Consider the following 14,061-nt stretch of genomic DNA (forward strand, 5'->3'; position numbering starts at 1 on the left):
CACAGAGACACGGAGGTCACCTCTGTCTCTGCAGGGAGATCTTTTATCATGGCCCTGCAACACAGGGCAACAGCAAAACAAGTGCCGTGTACCAGGAAAGCCATAGAAGTGTAATGGAAGCCAAAGAAAACTTACTTGTCACAGCAATGTTGATCTCTCCTGACCTTGGAGTTAGCTCTCCGTCCTGTGGAAGCTGTGACATCCCAGAGGTGCGCAGGGGCTCCAGGCTGAGAGAGCTGTCGTTGGCAAAATCGCCCAGCGCTGATCGTCTGTTAGCTGGCTGGCTTCTGGTGAGCCTTTCCATGTCAAAGGCCACGTTATCTGTACACGGCACATTTGGCTGAAAGACAAAGCGATCCCACGTTAGGATGGTGAATATTCTACATGTAGCAAACCCATAAATTGAGCAGAATCGCACAAAGACTTGATTCAGCTGCTGTGGCTACCCTCAGATCATGCAGGGGAGAAACATGTGAGTTAGCGAGTTCTGTCTGAAGTTGCTGCTTCAGTCCCCTTTAAAGAAGTGGAAAAAGAAGCAGGAAATAATGTTAAAATTCAAGAAAGGGACTCAAAAATGCTTGCATCCTAGCCTGTGCCTGTAGAGTTGAGAATTGTCTACTATTTTCCTCTTATCTCTCTCCACTGAGAGAACATCGCTCCTACCTGACAGGTTTTTGTTTTTAAGTCATATGAGAAAAACAGGAAATCTTTTCTTTGAGGTTCTTCAAGTCTATTCCGTTGCGAATTGGTCAGCAAAAGCAGCCCTCTGAGATCCTATAAGCCAAGAACTGCTTAATACGCAACTGAGGAAAACCTACTGGCCTCAGCCACGGCACACTGTGCAGCTTTGGGTCATGACTTTCAATGTGTAAACAAACCTGAGCGTGTCTATAGGAGACCACAACATGAACAAGAGGTTTACAGAGTAGACTTAAAAAGGAAGGTTGAAAGAACTTGAGAAAAAGTGAGAGTATAGAGAACATAGTAGACTTTCAATAGATTAAAAAATATTATAAGTGGAAACATAACAGAATATTCTCAATGAGCAACCAGGGAAAAGAACAAAAAGATAAACTTCATCAGCAAAGAAATTGGTTAAAAAAAAAGAAAAAAAACACACCCTTCTGACTAGGGGTACTGGAACACCCTACTCCCTTCCTCCCCTAGAATCATTCCCCATTCTCTGGGTCTCAGGTACAGCAGGAAGAAGAGCTTTTAAGATTTCAACTTACCACAATTCCCAGGGCCTTCAAAATGTTCAATTTACACATCGGGCATGTACAGTGCTCATTAAGCCACGGATCCACACAGGCTTTGTGGAAAACATGCCTAGGAGAGCAGAGATGGCACATATACAACTTGCAAACCATTGTATTATATAATGAGAACTACTTTAACACACTTCTAGATTATTTCTTTAAGTCAGCAGAACAAATTCTAGAACTGTCAGTATTCTGTGCTAACTGCAGTAAAAAAATCTACAGCTCTTACTGCCAGTTACTACTAGTTCACTAGGAAGAAACACTTTAAAATGAGGAATTTTTTTTTTCTTTTATTGTGGATATAAGCATTTTGGCAGAATAACTAGGGTAATAAAGGCCTCATCATAACATTGTGTGAAGTCTCTTCTCAATTTCTGTGCAGAAGCTGGCCACGAATAAGGTAGGAAGACAGATCCACCAGAAGTCAATTTTATTTGAAAGGTAGCGCAACCAACAGACACACTTAGGTTTGATTTTGTAAGTGCTTTTATAATTAGCATGTCTAAGTGAGAGAAGAAATGAGATTTTGAAAGGCTTTTTCCTACAATTTTTCTTGCTATCTGTAAGGAAAACATGTCCTTTGTCATATGATGGTCATAGGAAACCAAAATCTTTCAAAGATAAAAAAGGGCAAAACGAGCTTTTATTTGCACAGCAGGGAACTCTGCACTACAGAAAAGTCTGAATTGCCACCTACATGGTTTACAAAATCTTAGATCACATATATGAATATAAACCAATATAAGACAAAAGGATCACGCAGAGACCACAACAACGTATCTAACTTAAAGGAATCATAGGAATTGTCATCCTTGCTTTTCAAAATGCAAAGAACTTTTCTGAGCATACTCAAGACAGAAATAGGTGTCATCAGATTTTCTACATGATATAGATTTAGCAAATGCTCATAACCACCCAGTCTGAATAACTGTCTATAAAAACCTAGACCTTTCATTTCTAGCAGCACTGGCTCCAGAACAAAAAGCCAGGAAGAGCAAGCAGACTCAAACAGGACATACGGGTGATCATGACAAAGATCAGCACTCATAAGAGCTGCTTAACCAGTGAAGAGCTGAGTAATGAAATGCACAAATGAAGAGGTAGCAGCAGAACAAGGTGTTCCTGACATCTTTTCAAAGCATTAGCACAGGCTGTAAGAGGTCACGCATGCCTCCATAGCAGCATAAAGTTGAGATGCTCTGCCTCTCCTCCTTCCTCAGGTTATACTTGCTGCTCTGTCTCAGTAAGCTTATTGTGGCTTATCGTGGGGGTTTTAAAACCGAGACCAAATGATGTATGTTAACAGATAATTCTCCTTTAAAATTTCTGAAGTGACTTGAGAGTAAGCCCTCCTGAAATTGCAAATAAACATGGAAAAAGGCTGTACATAATTATGTTTTGTCTACAGCTACTAAGGCTGATGGAGATTCTAAAGTATACCAACATTAAGTTTGTCAGCTATGACTACGTATCTTACCCATACTAAGTGAAGATGCATAGACTTAGGGTGTCATATAATCAACAGAAGATGCACGGGGAGCAAAAGAACCTTGCTTGGCTGTACTGCAGACATCGCAGAAATAAAGACTTGAAAAATGAATGTATTATTAGGCACGGAGGTATGCTGAAGCTGTAATTTGACAATATAACAGCATTTAATGCATTTCTACTGCTCTTCGGAGAACAGCGTAACTTCTACCTTCCGGGCTGGTCTGATAAGAAGCACAGCAAGCAGACCTCTCTCTCCTACAGCGTACGTGCTCTGCTGAACACATTGGACTGCTTTGTCAAGCAAATTTAGCAATGCGTCCTTTAGCAATACAGCCGTCATGAAAAACAGGATACATATACTGCTTACTGTTCAAGTAACTGTATGAAATACAAACTTCTACTGCTAATCATTCTTGGGACATTCCCTTTAATACAAAAAAGTAGGAAACTGTTTAGAAGTTCTGGGTGATAAAAATGGTTTGAAATCTTCTGAAACACATAATGATACTATTTTTCTATGTTAGACAAATTACAGCTCTTAGTTGCTTACATTTCTTTTTAAAATTCTGAAGTCTGTTTTTTATTTTTTAAAGTAGGACTAACCTGAAAAATCTAATATTTTGGCTAAGAGCAGACATCAAGACTCCACAGAAGTATGAAAACAGCTTTAATATATCGTTATCAGCTAATCAGTGCTGTAGAAGCACTCAGCTCAAGTGAAGCAGGCTACTGGTATGGATGCCAACATGCATCCACTAAATATTACAAGTTATTTTAAAGTCATTAGCAGTTTGATATAGTTCAAACGCACCACAATAGTTCAACTACTTTGGTGACCTCTTCATTCTTTGCTTTTAGTTCCTAAACATTTTTGTGCCCTCAAAAACCTTCTCCATCTTCATATTTGTGTCACTTGTTCAATAAACAAGCTTTCCAAGACCAGAAATCCGATGATGCCCTAGGTCACAGCAGCGGATGACATTCCCCTAGGAGCTGTGCATGGGGGAGCCAAGTGTGACACAGCTTTTGCTGCTCGGTGCTGGAAGAAGCCCGGCTGGCAGCCAGTCTGGGAGCACTGAAAGAGTCTCCCATGCGGGCATAACTCCAAACAGGTGACCTGCAGGTATTTTTCCACTCTGTCAGCATGCCCAAGCCTATTGGCCTCCAGCTCATAAAAAACACCGTAACCCCAACTCTGTTGTGCAACATGGCTTCTCTGCAGCATTTCAGAGAAAAAGGGAACCAGAGAGCTCTTTCACTGGTGTAACGCCCCTGAATTAGCACATCCCATGAGGAGGAAGATTTGAAGGTTTTTACATGTTGCCCTAGGGCTCACTCCACTTACTGCCCCCAGTGCAGCAGCCCGCCCCAGGGAGCTGAACAATGCGCTGCCTGCAGAGCAGCACCTTTGGTCTTCTGGAGGTGGTCGTCCTGCTCAGCGCGGGGAGGCCAGCCCTGGTGCTCCCCACAAATACTTGGTATTGCTAGGGGGAGAGGGGTGGCCATCGCCAGCAGGTAGCACACAAAAGGGTGTGCGTGTATGTGGAAGCACTGCAGTAAATGGAAAGGACAGCAGTAAGTGTCAATTTGCTCTGCTAAATAGCTACTTGCAGCAATACAGAATCAAAGAGATGTAATTCTGGCTTAGTCACTTCTGCCACTTACCTCCGTTTTGCCCAGTGTGGGAAACATTAAGAATTTGACTTAAAACTCATTTCTTAACGTACTCAACATTCAGCCTTGCACTTCATTTTTTCTTAAATTTCAACTTCCACTGCTCTATCATCTTGCTGCACTTTGTAAAGTGTTTGCTACTCCTTTAATTCTTCCTGCATTGTGATTTTCTTCCTTCCCAGGCCATCTTTCTGCCCTTTCCAATGTCATTCTCTGTGCTTTTCTCTACCTTTGCTGTCTCCTTCCCTTATCTTTCACTATCTTTCCTTCATACTACCCCTTTCCTGATTCCTCTTTACCCAGTCATCTCCTAGATGCAGCAGTGTGATGCTGAAGTAAAAACTACTTGAATAAGAAAAATTGTCCACAAGGCTTTGGGATCTTTGGCTAGATTCCTTCTGACATTTGCTTACACTACTTATTTTTAACTTACATGATGACATTCACAAAAGACAACTGTTCTTCAGGCATCTAAGTCCAAGAACGAGGGCTGCCTTATCCACGTGCACAAAAAGCTAATTACGTCAATAAACTGCTTGTACTGAACATAGCTCTCTCTGAATCACATCATTCTATGAATGATTGCAAATAATAAAGTTGCATTTCTATAATTTTCATTTTAGTTTTATTTCTAAATTGGCCGTTATTTCCAACCTGCCACAAAACTTTGTTAGCTTTTTTTTTTTTTAAACAGAATTTTAGGTCTGCTCAGCAGACAGTATTTTGCCTGGTGTCTGTCTGTCCAAACCAGACTCCTCTCTATAGAGATGTGAAGTGACAGACCATACTTAACTGGAGAGAAAAATTCTGGTACCAAAGGGTAACGCTACTTTTAAATTGATGAAAGCAGCAAGGATGTCATATGTCAGTGAATCCTACTGTCTAATGATTATAGCTTTCTCAAAAGGCACAGTATGAAAGACTGCTAACCTTTCATTTGCTTCCTCTTAGTTGAGCCATTTTCTCCATGATTTTCTTGCAATTTATTTTCCCATCGGTCTTAGAGACTCTCCTGTAGATTTTTTTTTTATACTAACTTTGCATGTTATACTAAAAGGAGAGGTTGAAATGTCAGGAAGTAGAAAGTGGTTAAATCTCCAAAAGAAGACTTGAGGAGAGGCACCTCAGTAGACCGAGAAGTTTTACACACAACTGACATTTATCTGGCTCATCTCTGCAAGAACGGGCTGCTCCTTCACCCATTCAACAAGTATAAAAGTGTCTTGTGGAAAGTATCCCAATGTTCCCAACTAACCAAGATGGTTTTGCACTTAACTCAAAGCAGAACTGAAGCAGATGAAAAGGGAGATTTCAAAAAGAAAAGTAGAAAGTGAACATGAAAGTCATTATAGCACCTTTGGCAGGACTGTAGTCTGAGAGTTCAATGGCCTTATATTCTTGTGAAAAACAGAAGAGAAAAGGATCTATGGAAAAGGCTCGATTCCTCCTTTTTGTGGGTGGATTGCACTGGGGGAGGCTGTGTGGAGGTAGCAGCCAGAGGCACTCTCATCCAGCTCCCTGGAGCAGCTGTGACCAGGGAGCTTCCTGGCTGCAGGACCACAGCTCACAAAAAGGGTCTAAAGGAAATGGACTTTTAGAAATAAATAAGCGATCATCCTGGTTAAATGGTCTTTGTCATACCTGCTGATACCAGCAACACATCTATTGCTTGGACAATGGTGGGTGTTTAACTAGTGCAGTTGACTTTCAGTCCCAATTTTGCCTCGTGTTTAATGGGAAAAGATGGTTGCCTGTCAGCTGAAGACTCTTCATTGGTCAAGACATCTCTGCCCTCTGGTCATTATCAGAGAGAAAGACATACAGGAGTGGGACTTGTGAACATCCGTTGCATACCCTTAAGCCTCACAGTACCACCCTGAATTACAGAAGTGATGCTTTCTTGAGGCAGTTTATCCATCACCTTAGTTCAAAACTGGTGAGCAATTTCCAGACGTTTCTCCTCCAATTTCTAAATAATCTTCCTCGTAAATCAAAGACTAGTGCAAAACTCACATATGCAAGCTTTACTTGAGATTACAATATATGACATAACTCTGAAATCCCAGCTACTGGGAGTGCATTTTAATGGGCAAGAGGACATCATCTTCAAATGAGTAAACATCACGGAACTGTAGAACAGAAACACACACCTATCTGTATGACCAAAACCTCCCAGATTTTATTTTTATTTTTCCTTACACACAGATCTGACTGAGCTCTTCTACTTCCAAGTATTTTAATAGGAGTTTCTAAACAAACATTTGTAGTTTTTAGTAGCTAAACATAACAACACTGAGAATTTAAAGCAGTTCACTGTTTACCACAGTCCAAGAGGTAAAGAACAGAAAAGAAAGATGAATTAAACTTTGTTTCAGAATTAGCATACATACATATTTTGATTGGTAAGATATAAAAGACTGTTTTCCTTTTATCGTAATAGGAACTCATTATACATTAGAAGAAAAATTATTCCAGCTACACAGAGCAGCCTGCAGGAGGATTTACAAGACTGATAATGAGCTGCTGTGCACTGCTGCTGTGTGACTGAAGCTTGACTCCGGCACTGTGACTTAGATGCTTCTAGTGCATCATGCATAACACTGTGTGCCAAGCACAGGCCAAATTAGTGGATCTTGGCTGCACGTATGCAACATAACATGTATTTTTTTGTGTCTGGAGATAAGAAGAAAGCTTTGTGTTTCAGAATACAAGGGAAAGATGACCTTGGTAACACTTAAAGCTACCAAAAACTACCGATTCATTGAAACCAGTCACCAGGAGGAAAAGCACTTTAAACCATCTCTCAGAGCAAATATCCTGTAACAGCTCAAGAACAGAAACAAACTGAAAACCAGTAAATGTCAAAACAAAAAGCTGTTACATTTTAAGCACCAATGCAGAATACCCAGCAAGTAGTAATCTTCAAGCACAAGCCTAGACCACATTGCACTGGAGAGACCAGAGACAGATGATAGCAAAGCAGTTGATTGATGTCAGAGGAGGTATGAAGGATGGAAAGACTGCATTTCTGTTTCCTGCGCTGTTTTAGAAACCCACAGCCACTGTCACACAGCCAGTGTGCAGAATGCCGTAGTTGTACCTTGTTCATCATACCTCAATTTGTGTATGCCCACCATTCAGTCTTTAAATCTGCCCCTACCACTGTAACAATCTTAATAGCTCCTCTGCTGACATGCCTGAACTGCCCATCTTTGAGACCATACTCTTGTTTAATGTCCAGTGCTCATAACTGTGTCAGCACCCGCTTTCACACCTGGTTTCAAACTGAGACTAAAATAAAATGGCTGTTATTGGGTCAGGAAATATCTAACAAGTGTGTCTATAAATTGCAGTGCGTATTTAACATGAAATGAAGCAAAGGAGCATGAAGAACAGTTTCCAAACAAAGCAACTTTACTAGCTTACTTGCACGGTAAAATGCGAACAACATCGTTCTGCTTGTAACTCTCGATGCAGACAGCACAGTGATCAAAGTCTGGGTCTGTTTCCTAAAATGAATAGAATGAAAATTCAAGTCAAGAGTTTAGGCTATGACAAAAGTAAGAGTAGTAGCGATTAGTACGTGAAGTGTGTTGTGCCAGAGTGGCTATTACTAAGAAGATATAAAAAGCAATGACTACGTGGTTAAATTTCAACATGACTTGAAAAAAGAAAGGTAATCTCACACATACAAAACTATCCCCTCACTTGGAGTTGGTAACTGACCATTTGAATCACAAGCTAAGGCCTAAGATGTTTATAATATTCGGTTAAATCACCAAAATATGGTAGGGATTTTCCTACAGTAATTACTTCAGCTTTGAGGTAAATTTTTTTTTCTGGGGGGCAGTATGAGCATTCTGGGATTCCCTTTTATAGCCACAACTAGGGATTTTTACTTATTTCAGATGAGTCTCATGTTTTTGTGCACTGCTTACTGGCAGAATTATCATCTTTTTATGCAGACATGAAGATGATGACCAGTGACTGGCTCCTCTCCTTTCTCTGTTTTCCAAAAGCTATGATTATCTCACTCATTTTGTAAACCAAATGAGAATTTAAAGCTTCCACTGAAAAAGGGATGGCTTCATTTGGACATAGCTATGGCACCAGCAATATATACATATTTAAATGTTTGGGCCCGAGACACAAAACAGACCATGCCTTCTCTTCCTCAAGTTCATTCTTTCCGAAGCTAGCAAGCTACTCACGGAACAGCAAGCCTGGAGCCGCTGCAAGGCAGCCAGCCACTACTTGGTCAGAGCCAGCCACGCTGCATGCAGAGAACCCCGATGGTCTGCTCTGAAAAAGGTTTTGTCACATGCTCTGCTCACCTGCACACGCATCTCACTCTGTACTGCAACCTATACCTGGTTTTGAAGACAGCACCTTTTCTTTCAATATGGAAAATTACTTATTCATGTTCCCATACCTACAGAAAAGATTCAGTGCAGGAGGCTGCCTTGAAACAAAAGTCCTCCCCACTCTCACGTTACTTCATATTCATGTTTCATATAAGAGATTGTGCTTTATTACCTGCCTTTTAAATTCGTTTTCGTTTTACACAACTTACAAAGTGATTCTAAGCTTACAGCATTTCACATAAACAGTGCTAGCCCCATGTACTCCTACCAGCAAAAACACTCAGCCAGCTAGCACACAAAACCACTCTCAGACACAGTTGCCAGATGGAGTGCAAGAAGTACTTAAGCAAGAAAATCTCTTGAGATGTGCAGACTTCCAGCATACATCAATACTAAAAGTTACACAAAAATATTGTGCCATAAGACGAAGCAAGTCTCCAACAAGGAAGGCAAGATCATAAATCAGAAGCAAAAGGAAAAGCTGAGAAGTAAACCATTTCCCCTGACAAAAATTAAACACGATGCTCAAGTTTATCATGTGGAAGTATTATACCTTATCACCCTTCTTTACTGTCCTGGTCGTCAATTTACCGATGGCTTTCTTGGCAGCATCTCCAAGACGACGCTAATGAAGTGACAAAGAAGAAAACATGAGTTAAGCCTGATAATCAAGCTTCATTACCATCATTTATGACAACCTACGTGTACTAGATAGTAACATTGCAATACACTGTGGTGGTGGACAAACACATAAGAAAAAGTGTACACAGCAATGCCTGCAGTTGGAGGTTTGTCAAGAAGAAAAAAAAATCCAACAGGAAAGCACTTGACATGTGTGGGCATAAACCTCACAGACTAAAAAGTCCATAAGAGTTACCCAACATGTGTGTGACAAAGCTAATGACACCCAGCCCACAGGATACGAGTTGAAGCAACATGCCTTCCCGGTGATTTCCGGTATCCTCGGCTCATATTGATTTTTGTTCAGTGTGCTAGAATACACTCTGTTCTCTTAAGCTCTTTTTTTCCCCCTCCCTGAGCAGGCTGATCTTATTCTGAGACATAACAGATCCTCAGCGTAACCTAGTTTCTATCCTGCTATTACCTGAAGCAATCACTACCACAGAAAGCAAAAATTTATGGGTCACAAAATCTGAAAGAGACTTAAATAAAGCTGAAACGAACACTGGTTTAAATATTAACCTCAATCTGACTGCAAAGGTCAAGCTATTTTTGCTGTTTATGTTGTTTTTATGACCACCACCGTTGGATGGAAGAGTCATTCCTGCATTTCTAGTGCTGGTTCCTGCTGTAGTGCCCAGTTCCCAGCCAACTGGGGATGGCTGCTGGCCAGCTGGTTCACAGGATCCCAGAGCCAGGGCAGTAAGCAGCACCGAGCTCGTGTTTTCTTGTTTCAGGAACTTGAGACGTCAGATTGGGTTTACATTTACTGGAAGAAAGGAAGTTCACATTTTTCATCCTTCACCTACCTTGTACTAAGTGCTCCACTTTTGAGAGCCAGATTCTGAGAACGCAAAAAGAAAACACCAAACGCTCCCATCCAGCTTGGGAACAAATGGGCATTGTGTGTCCACCTCCTCCTATACACTTGAAAAATCAAGTTCTTCGTAAATTTCCCCTCATCCTGTATACTTATTTTTTCTGTATAACAGCCGAAGCTAAGAAGGCTGCTTTTACTTGACACAGACCTCAGGAGGCCACTACAACTGTATTTATTGCGTCAGGATCACTGTACCAACATTACTCTGGGATTATATACGCACACAATTTTGTGGGTTTCACAGAACAGCTCTTTCATTTTATATTTTTTAGGACATGGATTTGAAATACATACTACAGTGCTTGGAGCCCAATATACTATCAGGAACAAAGGTGGGAAAGGGAAATTTCATGCTTCCTGAAGTCAGATATCTCATCCTAGCTTCAACATGTGATAAACTAGTTAATTTAGGCAAATCTAAATTACATATCCTAGAACGATCACATTGGCCGAGTACTTAACGTCCAGAATACACTGAAACACTGCTGGACAGGATTATCACTGCACAGCCAAGCGTGATTGTTTAAGACGGGAGCAATGCTGAAAAGGCAAAGTGAGGCATTTAACTTAAATGCCACCTACCACCTACATAATAGCAGGTAGGATATGTAGTTACACTGCATACATTTCTATTTGTGCTATATGAAGCCTTTCAGAAAGAACATAAAATCACATCGTCATGTCGAAAGCATTCATGTCAGAAAAACTCTTCCAAAATGTGTGTGGATTCTCTTATATAAAGAAATTTGCTAAACAGTAACTTTCATTTCTATTTAAGAGATTTCTCTCTCCCACTTTCTAATTTTAACAAATAATTTTATATGCTAGCTTTGGAAACAGTCAGCATTTGCAATTTTGTTAAGTTAGGGCACAGGCATACAGCATATACTTGCTTTTAAAACCCACAACCACCTTGATGGAAAAGGCTACCAGCACATGCAAAGGAGTTTCATACTTCTGGCGGAAATGTAGAAGAGTAATCATGTGAAATACCGGTATCTACTTGCACTATCTATAAAACACAGCATGTTTTTGATGTACTTTTAAAAAGCGTGCCTCTAGACATAAGCTATGATCTTGTTTTTCAGTTAAAACAAGTTATTTCATCGCTAACAGTACAGCCTTCTCTCAGAGAGCTCTCAAAGCTCTTCAAAAATAAGCTGTAGCTGTCGCCACCTTCTTATTAAAGTTTAATACGCTCAGCTTTTTAAACCACATAAAATTTTCATCAAGTTTCTCCTGACCTTTGTAAAAATCTAAAGAAAGAAAAAAGGTCATAAAAGCCCTCTCCCCACGGAGCAGCTGTTTTGAAACATGGACATTTGGAAGAGGCCTAGAACCATGTAGGGGATGCAGCGGGCACAATTTAGTATTCCACAGACATTCATTCAGTAACAGTTATATTTAAACTTTTACCATCCCAGGGGACCACACTAAGTACCAGCTACAGTGTGGTCATTTAAGAATGACATCCTTAGGAAAATCTACAGAATGCTCATGGGACCTGCAGCATCAGACACTATTTCTAGAAACTGAAAAGGAAATCCTTTTTGTCACAACTGTGGCTTTGCAGGTTTGCATTTGTTTTAGGTTTGACAAAGTGCTTTAAAGACCCAAAGCGTTGCCCCGGTGAGCCCTTTTGCGTCCCCTAATATGGGACAGCGACTAGAGGTCAGCAGCTTTATAAGATATTTGACAGAGATACACAAAGACAAAGAGCACAGTGGTTTTCCTGAGGTTTACTGATCCTTCTCAATAAAAGCCAAGACACGCTATGAGACAGTGGATCGTTAAGTCCACACTAGTAAAACATTTACTTCTAAAGTTTAATCCATGTTTAAGTTGATGACTTCATTTATTCAAGATATCTGAGTATGGGCACACTTAATTCAGATGTAAGTTCTTACATTAGAGGTAAAAAGGGATGTAAGAAAGGCAAACTAAGCAATATTTTGTCCAGTATATATGACCAGGAGAATTAGACAGTACACATCAAGTATCATCTTGAATAAAGTTAAAATTAGTGCAGGTCACTAAGTGCCTCTATACCTTAGTTTTCTTACTCTAACATTCATGAATTTATAGATGTTGTATACAGGCATTCCCAAATTGAATTGCCTTACCTATTACTAAAGCTATCCTTAATAACATTAATAAAATTAACGATATTAGTTCTGTGTTCTACCACACCATACAAGCTCATTCACTATTTAACTTCCCTCTCCATCCCCAAATGTCCTTTTCAGAAGTAGTAATATGCTGTACAGTACATATTAGTCAGCCAGCATAGGTTCTCTTCCTCTTTGACTTACACTCAAAACCAAATATTTTGCTTCAGTTCTTTTCTTTCCTATCATATAATAATAGCTTGTACTGGTGCTGCTCAGGACAGTAACAATCTACTATATAAAATCCCTGCCAAGAAACATGCTCTGCCTCTGAACAAAGTGGTTTTGAACACTAGTTTGATGGACATTCCTAAGAAATGACTAATTCTCTATAGACTACTGTATACAGAAATATCACCTCCAGAATTTAAGAGGGGGAGAAAAAAGAGCGCCCTTACCTGATTCCTATCACGTGCACTTGTGTACCTGATCTTCTGGATGAAGTAAAATATTAACCATGCTGAAGAAATGATCATCAAAACAATGAAAGATATTGACACAAAGACTAGAGAGCCCCGACTGAAGTTTTTTGGAGGAACACGGGATCCCACTGCTATTGCCATCAGGACAGAGATGTTCTTTTCCAAATAATTCAGGATCTCCTTAACCTTTGATTCTGTAATCATGACAGCAACAATGTCTCCAGTTCCTATAAAAGGAGGAAAAATACTTAATTTTACATTTATACTTAACTTACATTTAAAATTTACATTGCATGTTACTCACGTTTTCCATATGCAAAACTATTTGACAACTTAAAGAATTTAATCTATGCTACCTATGGCATAAGAAATATGCTACTGGGCACTCAACTCAAGGCTTACCCTTCAAACCCAGGTTTTTCAAACTAGGGCATTAACATGCAAAGTGTTTGCAGCTCCACACATCGTAACAGGTCTCCACCAGTTAGATTAAACAGTACTTCCCACGTTGTAACTACTGTGTGCAGTCTGAACTCATTTCAGAGAGCGCATTTGTTCCAGATTGGAAGCTGTGATTACCTGAATAGGCAACTCACAGAAAAAAAAACACATTTACAAAATGAGTGGTCTTGGTACATACAGAGCTGAGTACAAGCTGCTCTGGAGAGTTAGGCAAGTTCCCCGATGTGGTTGTGGAGATTGCACATGCCAGAAAGATTGTCAAGGACCTGCAAATCGCAATTCCACCAAGGATGCAACAAAGCCAAACTTCTACCCGCACCACTTCTGACCGAAGTGAAAGCAAAGCAAATAAACCTTGCCGGAAAGTGGACCAGAAATGAAAAAACTGACCATAAGTTTAAGTAATGATTTTATCATCCATACAAAGATGTGCTCAGTAAGGTAGCGATCAGCTTTATCATATCCATTTTGAATGCCTACCCCATCTAGTTTTTGTAGCGTCTCGTCCCTAGTCTACCTCACATCCCAAAGGGAAAATCCTTGGCACAAGGACCACGAGAATCAAACTACAAGATCAGATAAAAAAAGAATGAAATCTGCAGAGCAAAGAGAGCACCTATGCTTTAAATGCAGAATTTCCCTGTCCCCCCAAAAAGG

The 14,061-nt window shown here is 40.2% G+C and overlaps 1 protein-coding gene across 1 annotated transcript in view; it reads right to left on the reverse strand.

Moving 5' to 3' along the window:
* The window catches only part of RNF130 (ring finger protein 130), a 40,556-nt gene that overhangs the window by 4,969 nt on the left and 21,526 nt on the right, over positions 1-14,061 (reverse strand). Inside the window, exons 3-7 of the mRNA XM_035570922.2 lie at positions 12,919-13,169; positions 9,345-9,416; positions 7,854-7,936; positions 1,233-1,329; positions 136-340 (exon numbers count right to left, since the gene is read on the reverse strand). Coding sequence (XP_035426815.1) covers positions 136-340; positions 1,233-1,329; positions 7,854-7,936; positions 9,345-9,416; positions 12,919-13,169 — 708 coding nt within the window. The remainder of the gene's footprint in view (positions 1-135; positions 341-1,232; positions 1,330-7,853; positions 7,937-9,344; positions 9,417-12,918; positions 13,170-14,061) is intronic.

This window comes from Cygnus atratus, chromosome 14 (assembly GCF_013377495.2).
Source record: "Cygnus atratus isolate AKBS03 ecotype Queensland, Australia chromosome 14, CAtr_DNAZoo_HiC_assembly, whole genome shotgun sequence".
In the NCBI taxonomy this organism is placed as follows: domain Eukaryota; kingdom Metazoa; phylum Chordata; class Aves; order Anseriformes; family Anatidae; genus Cygnus; species Cygnus atratus.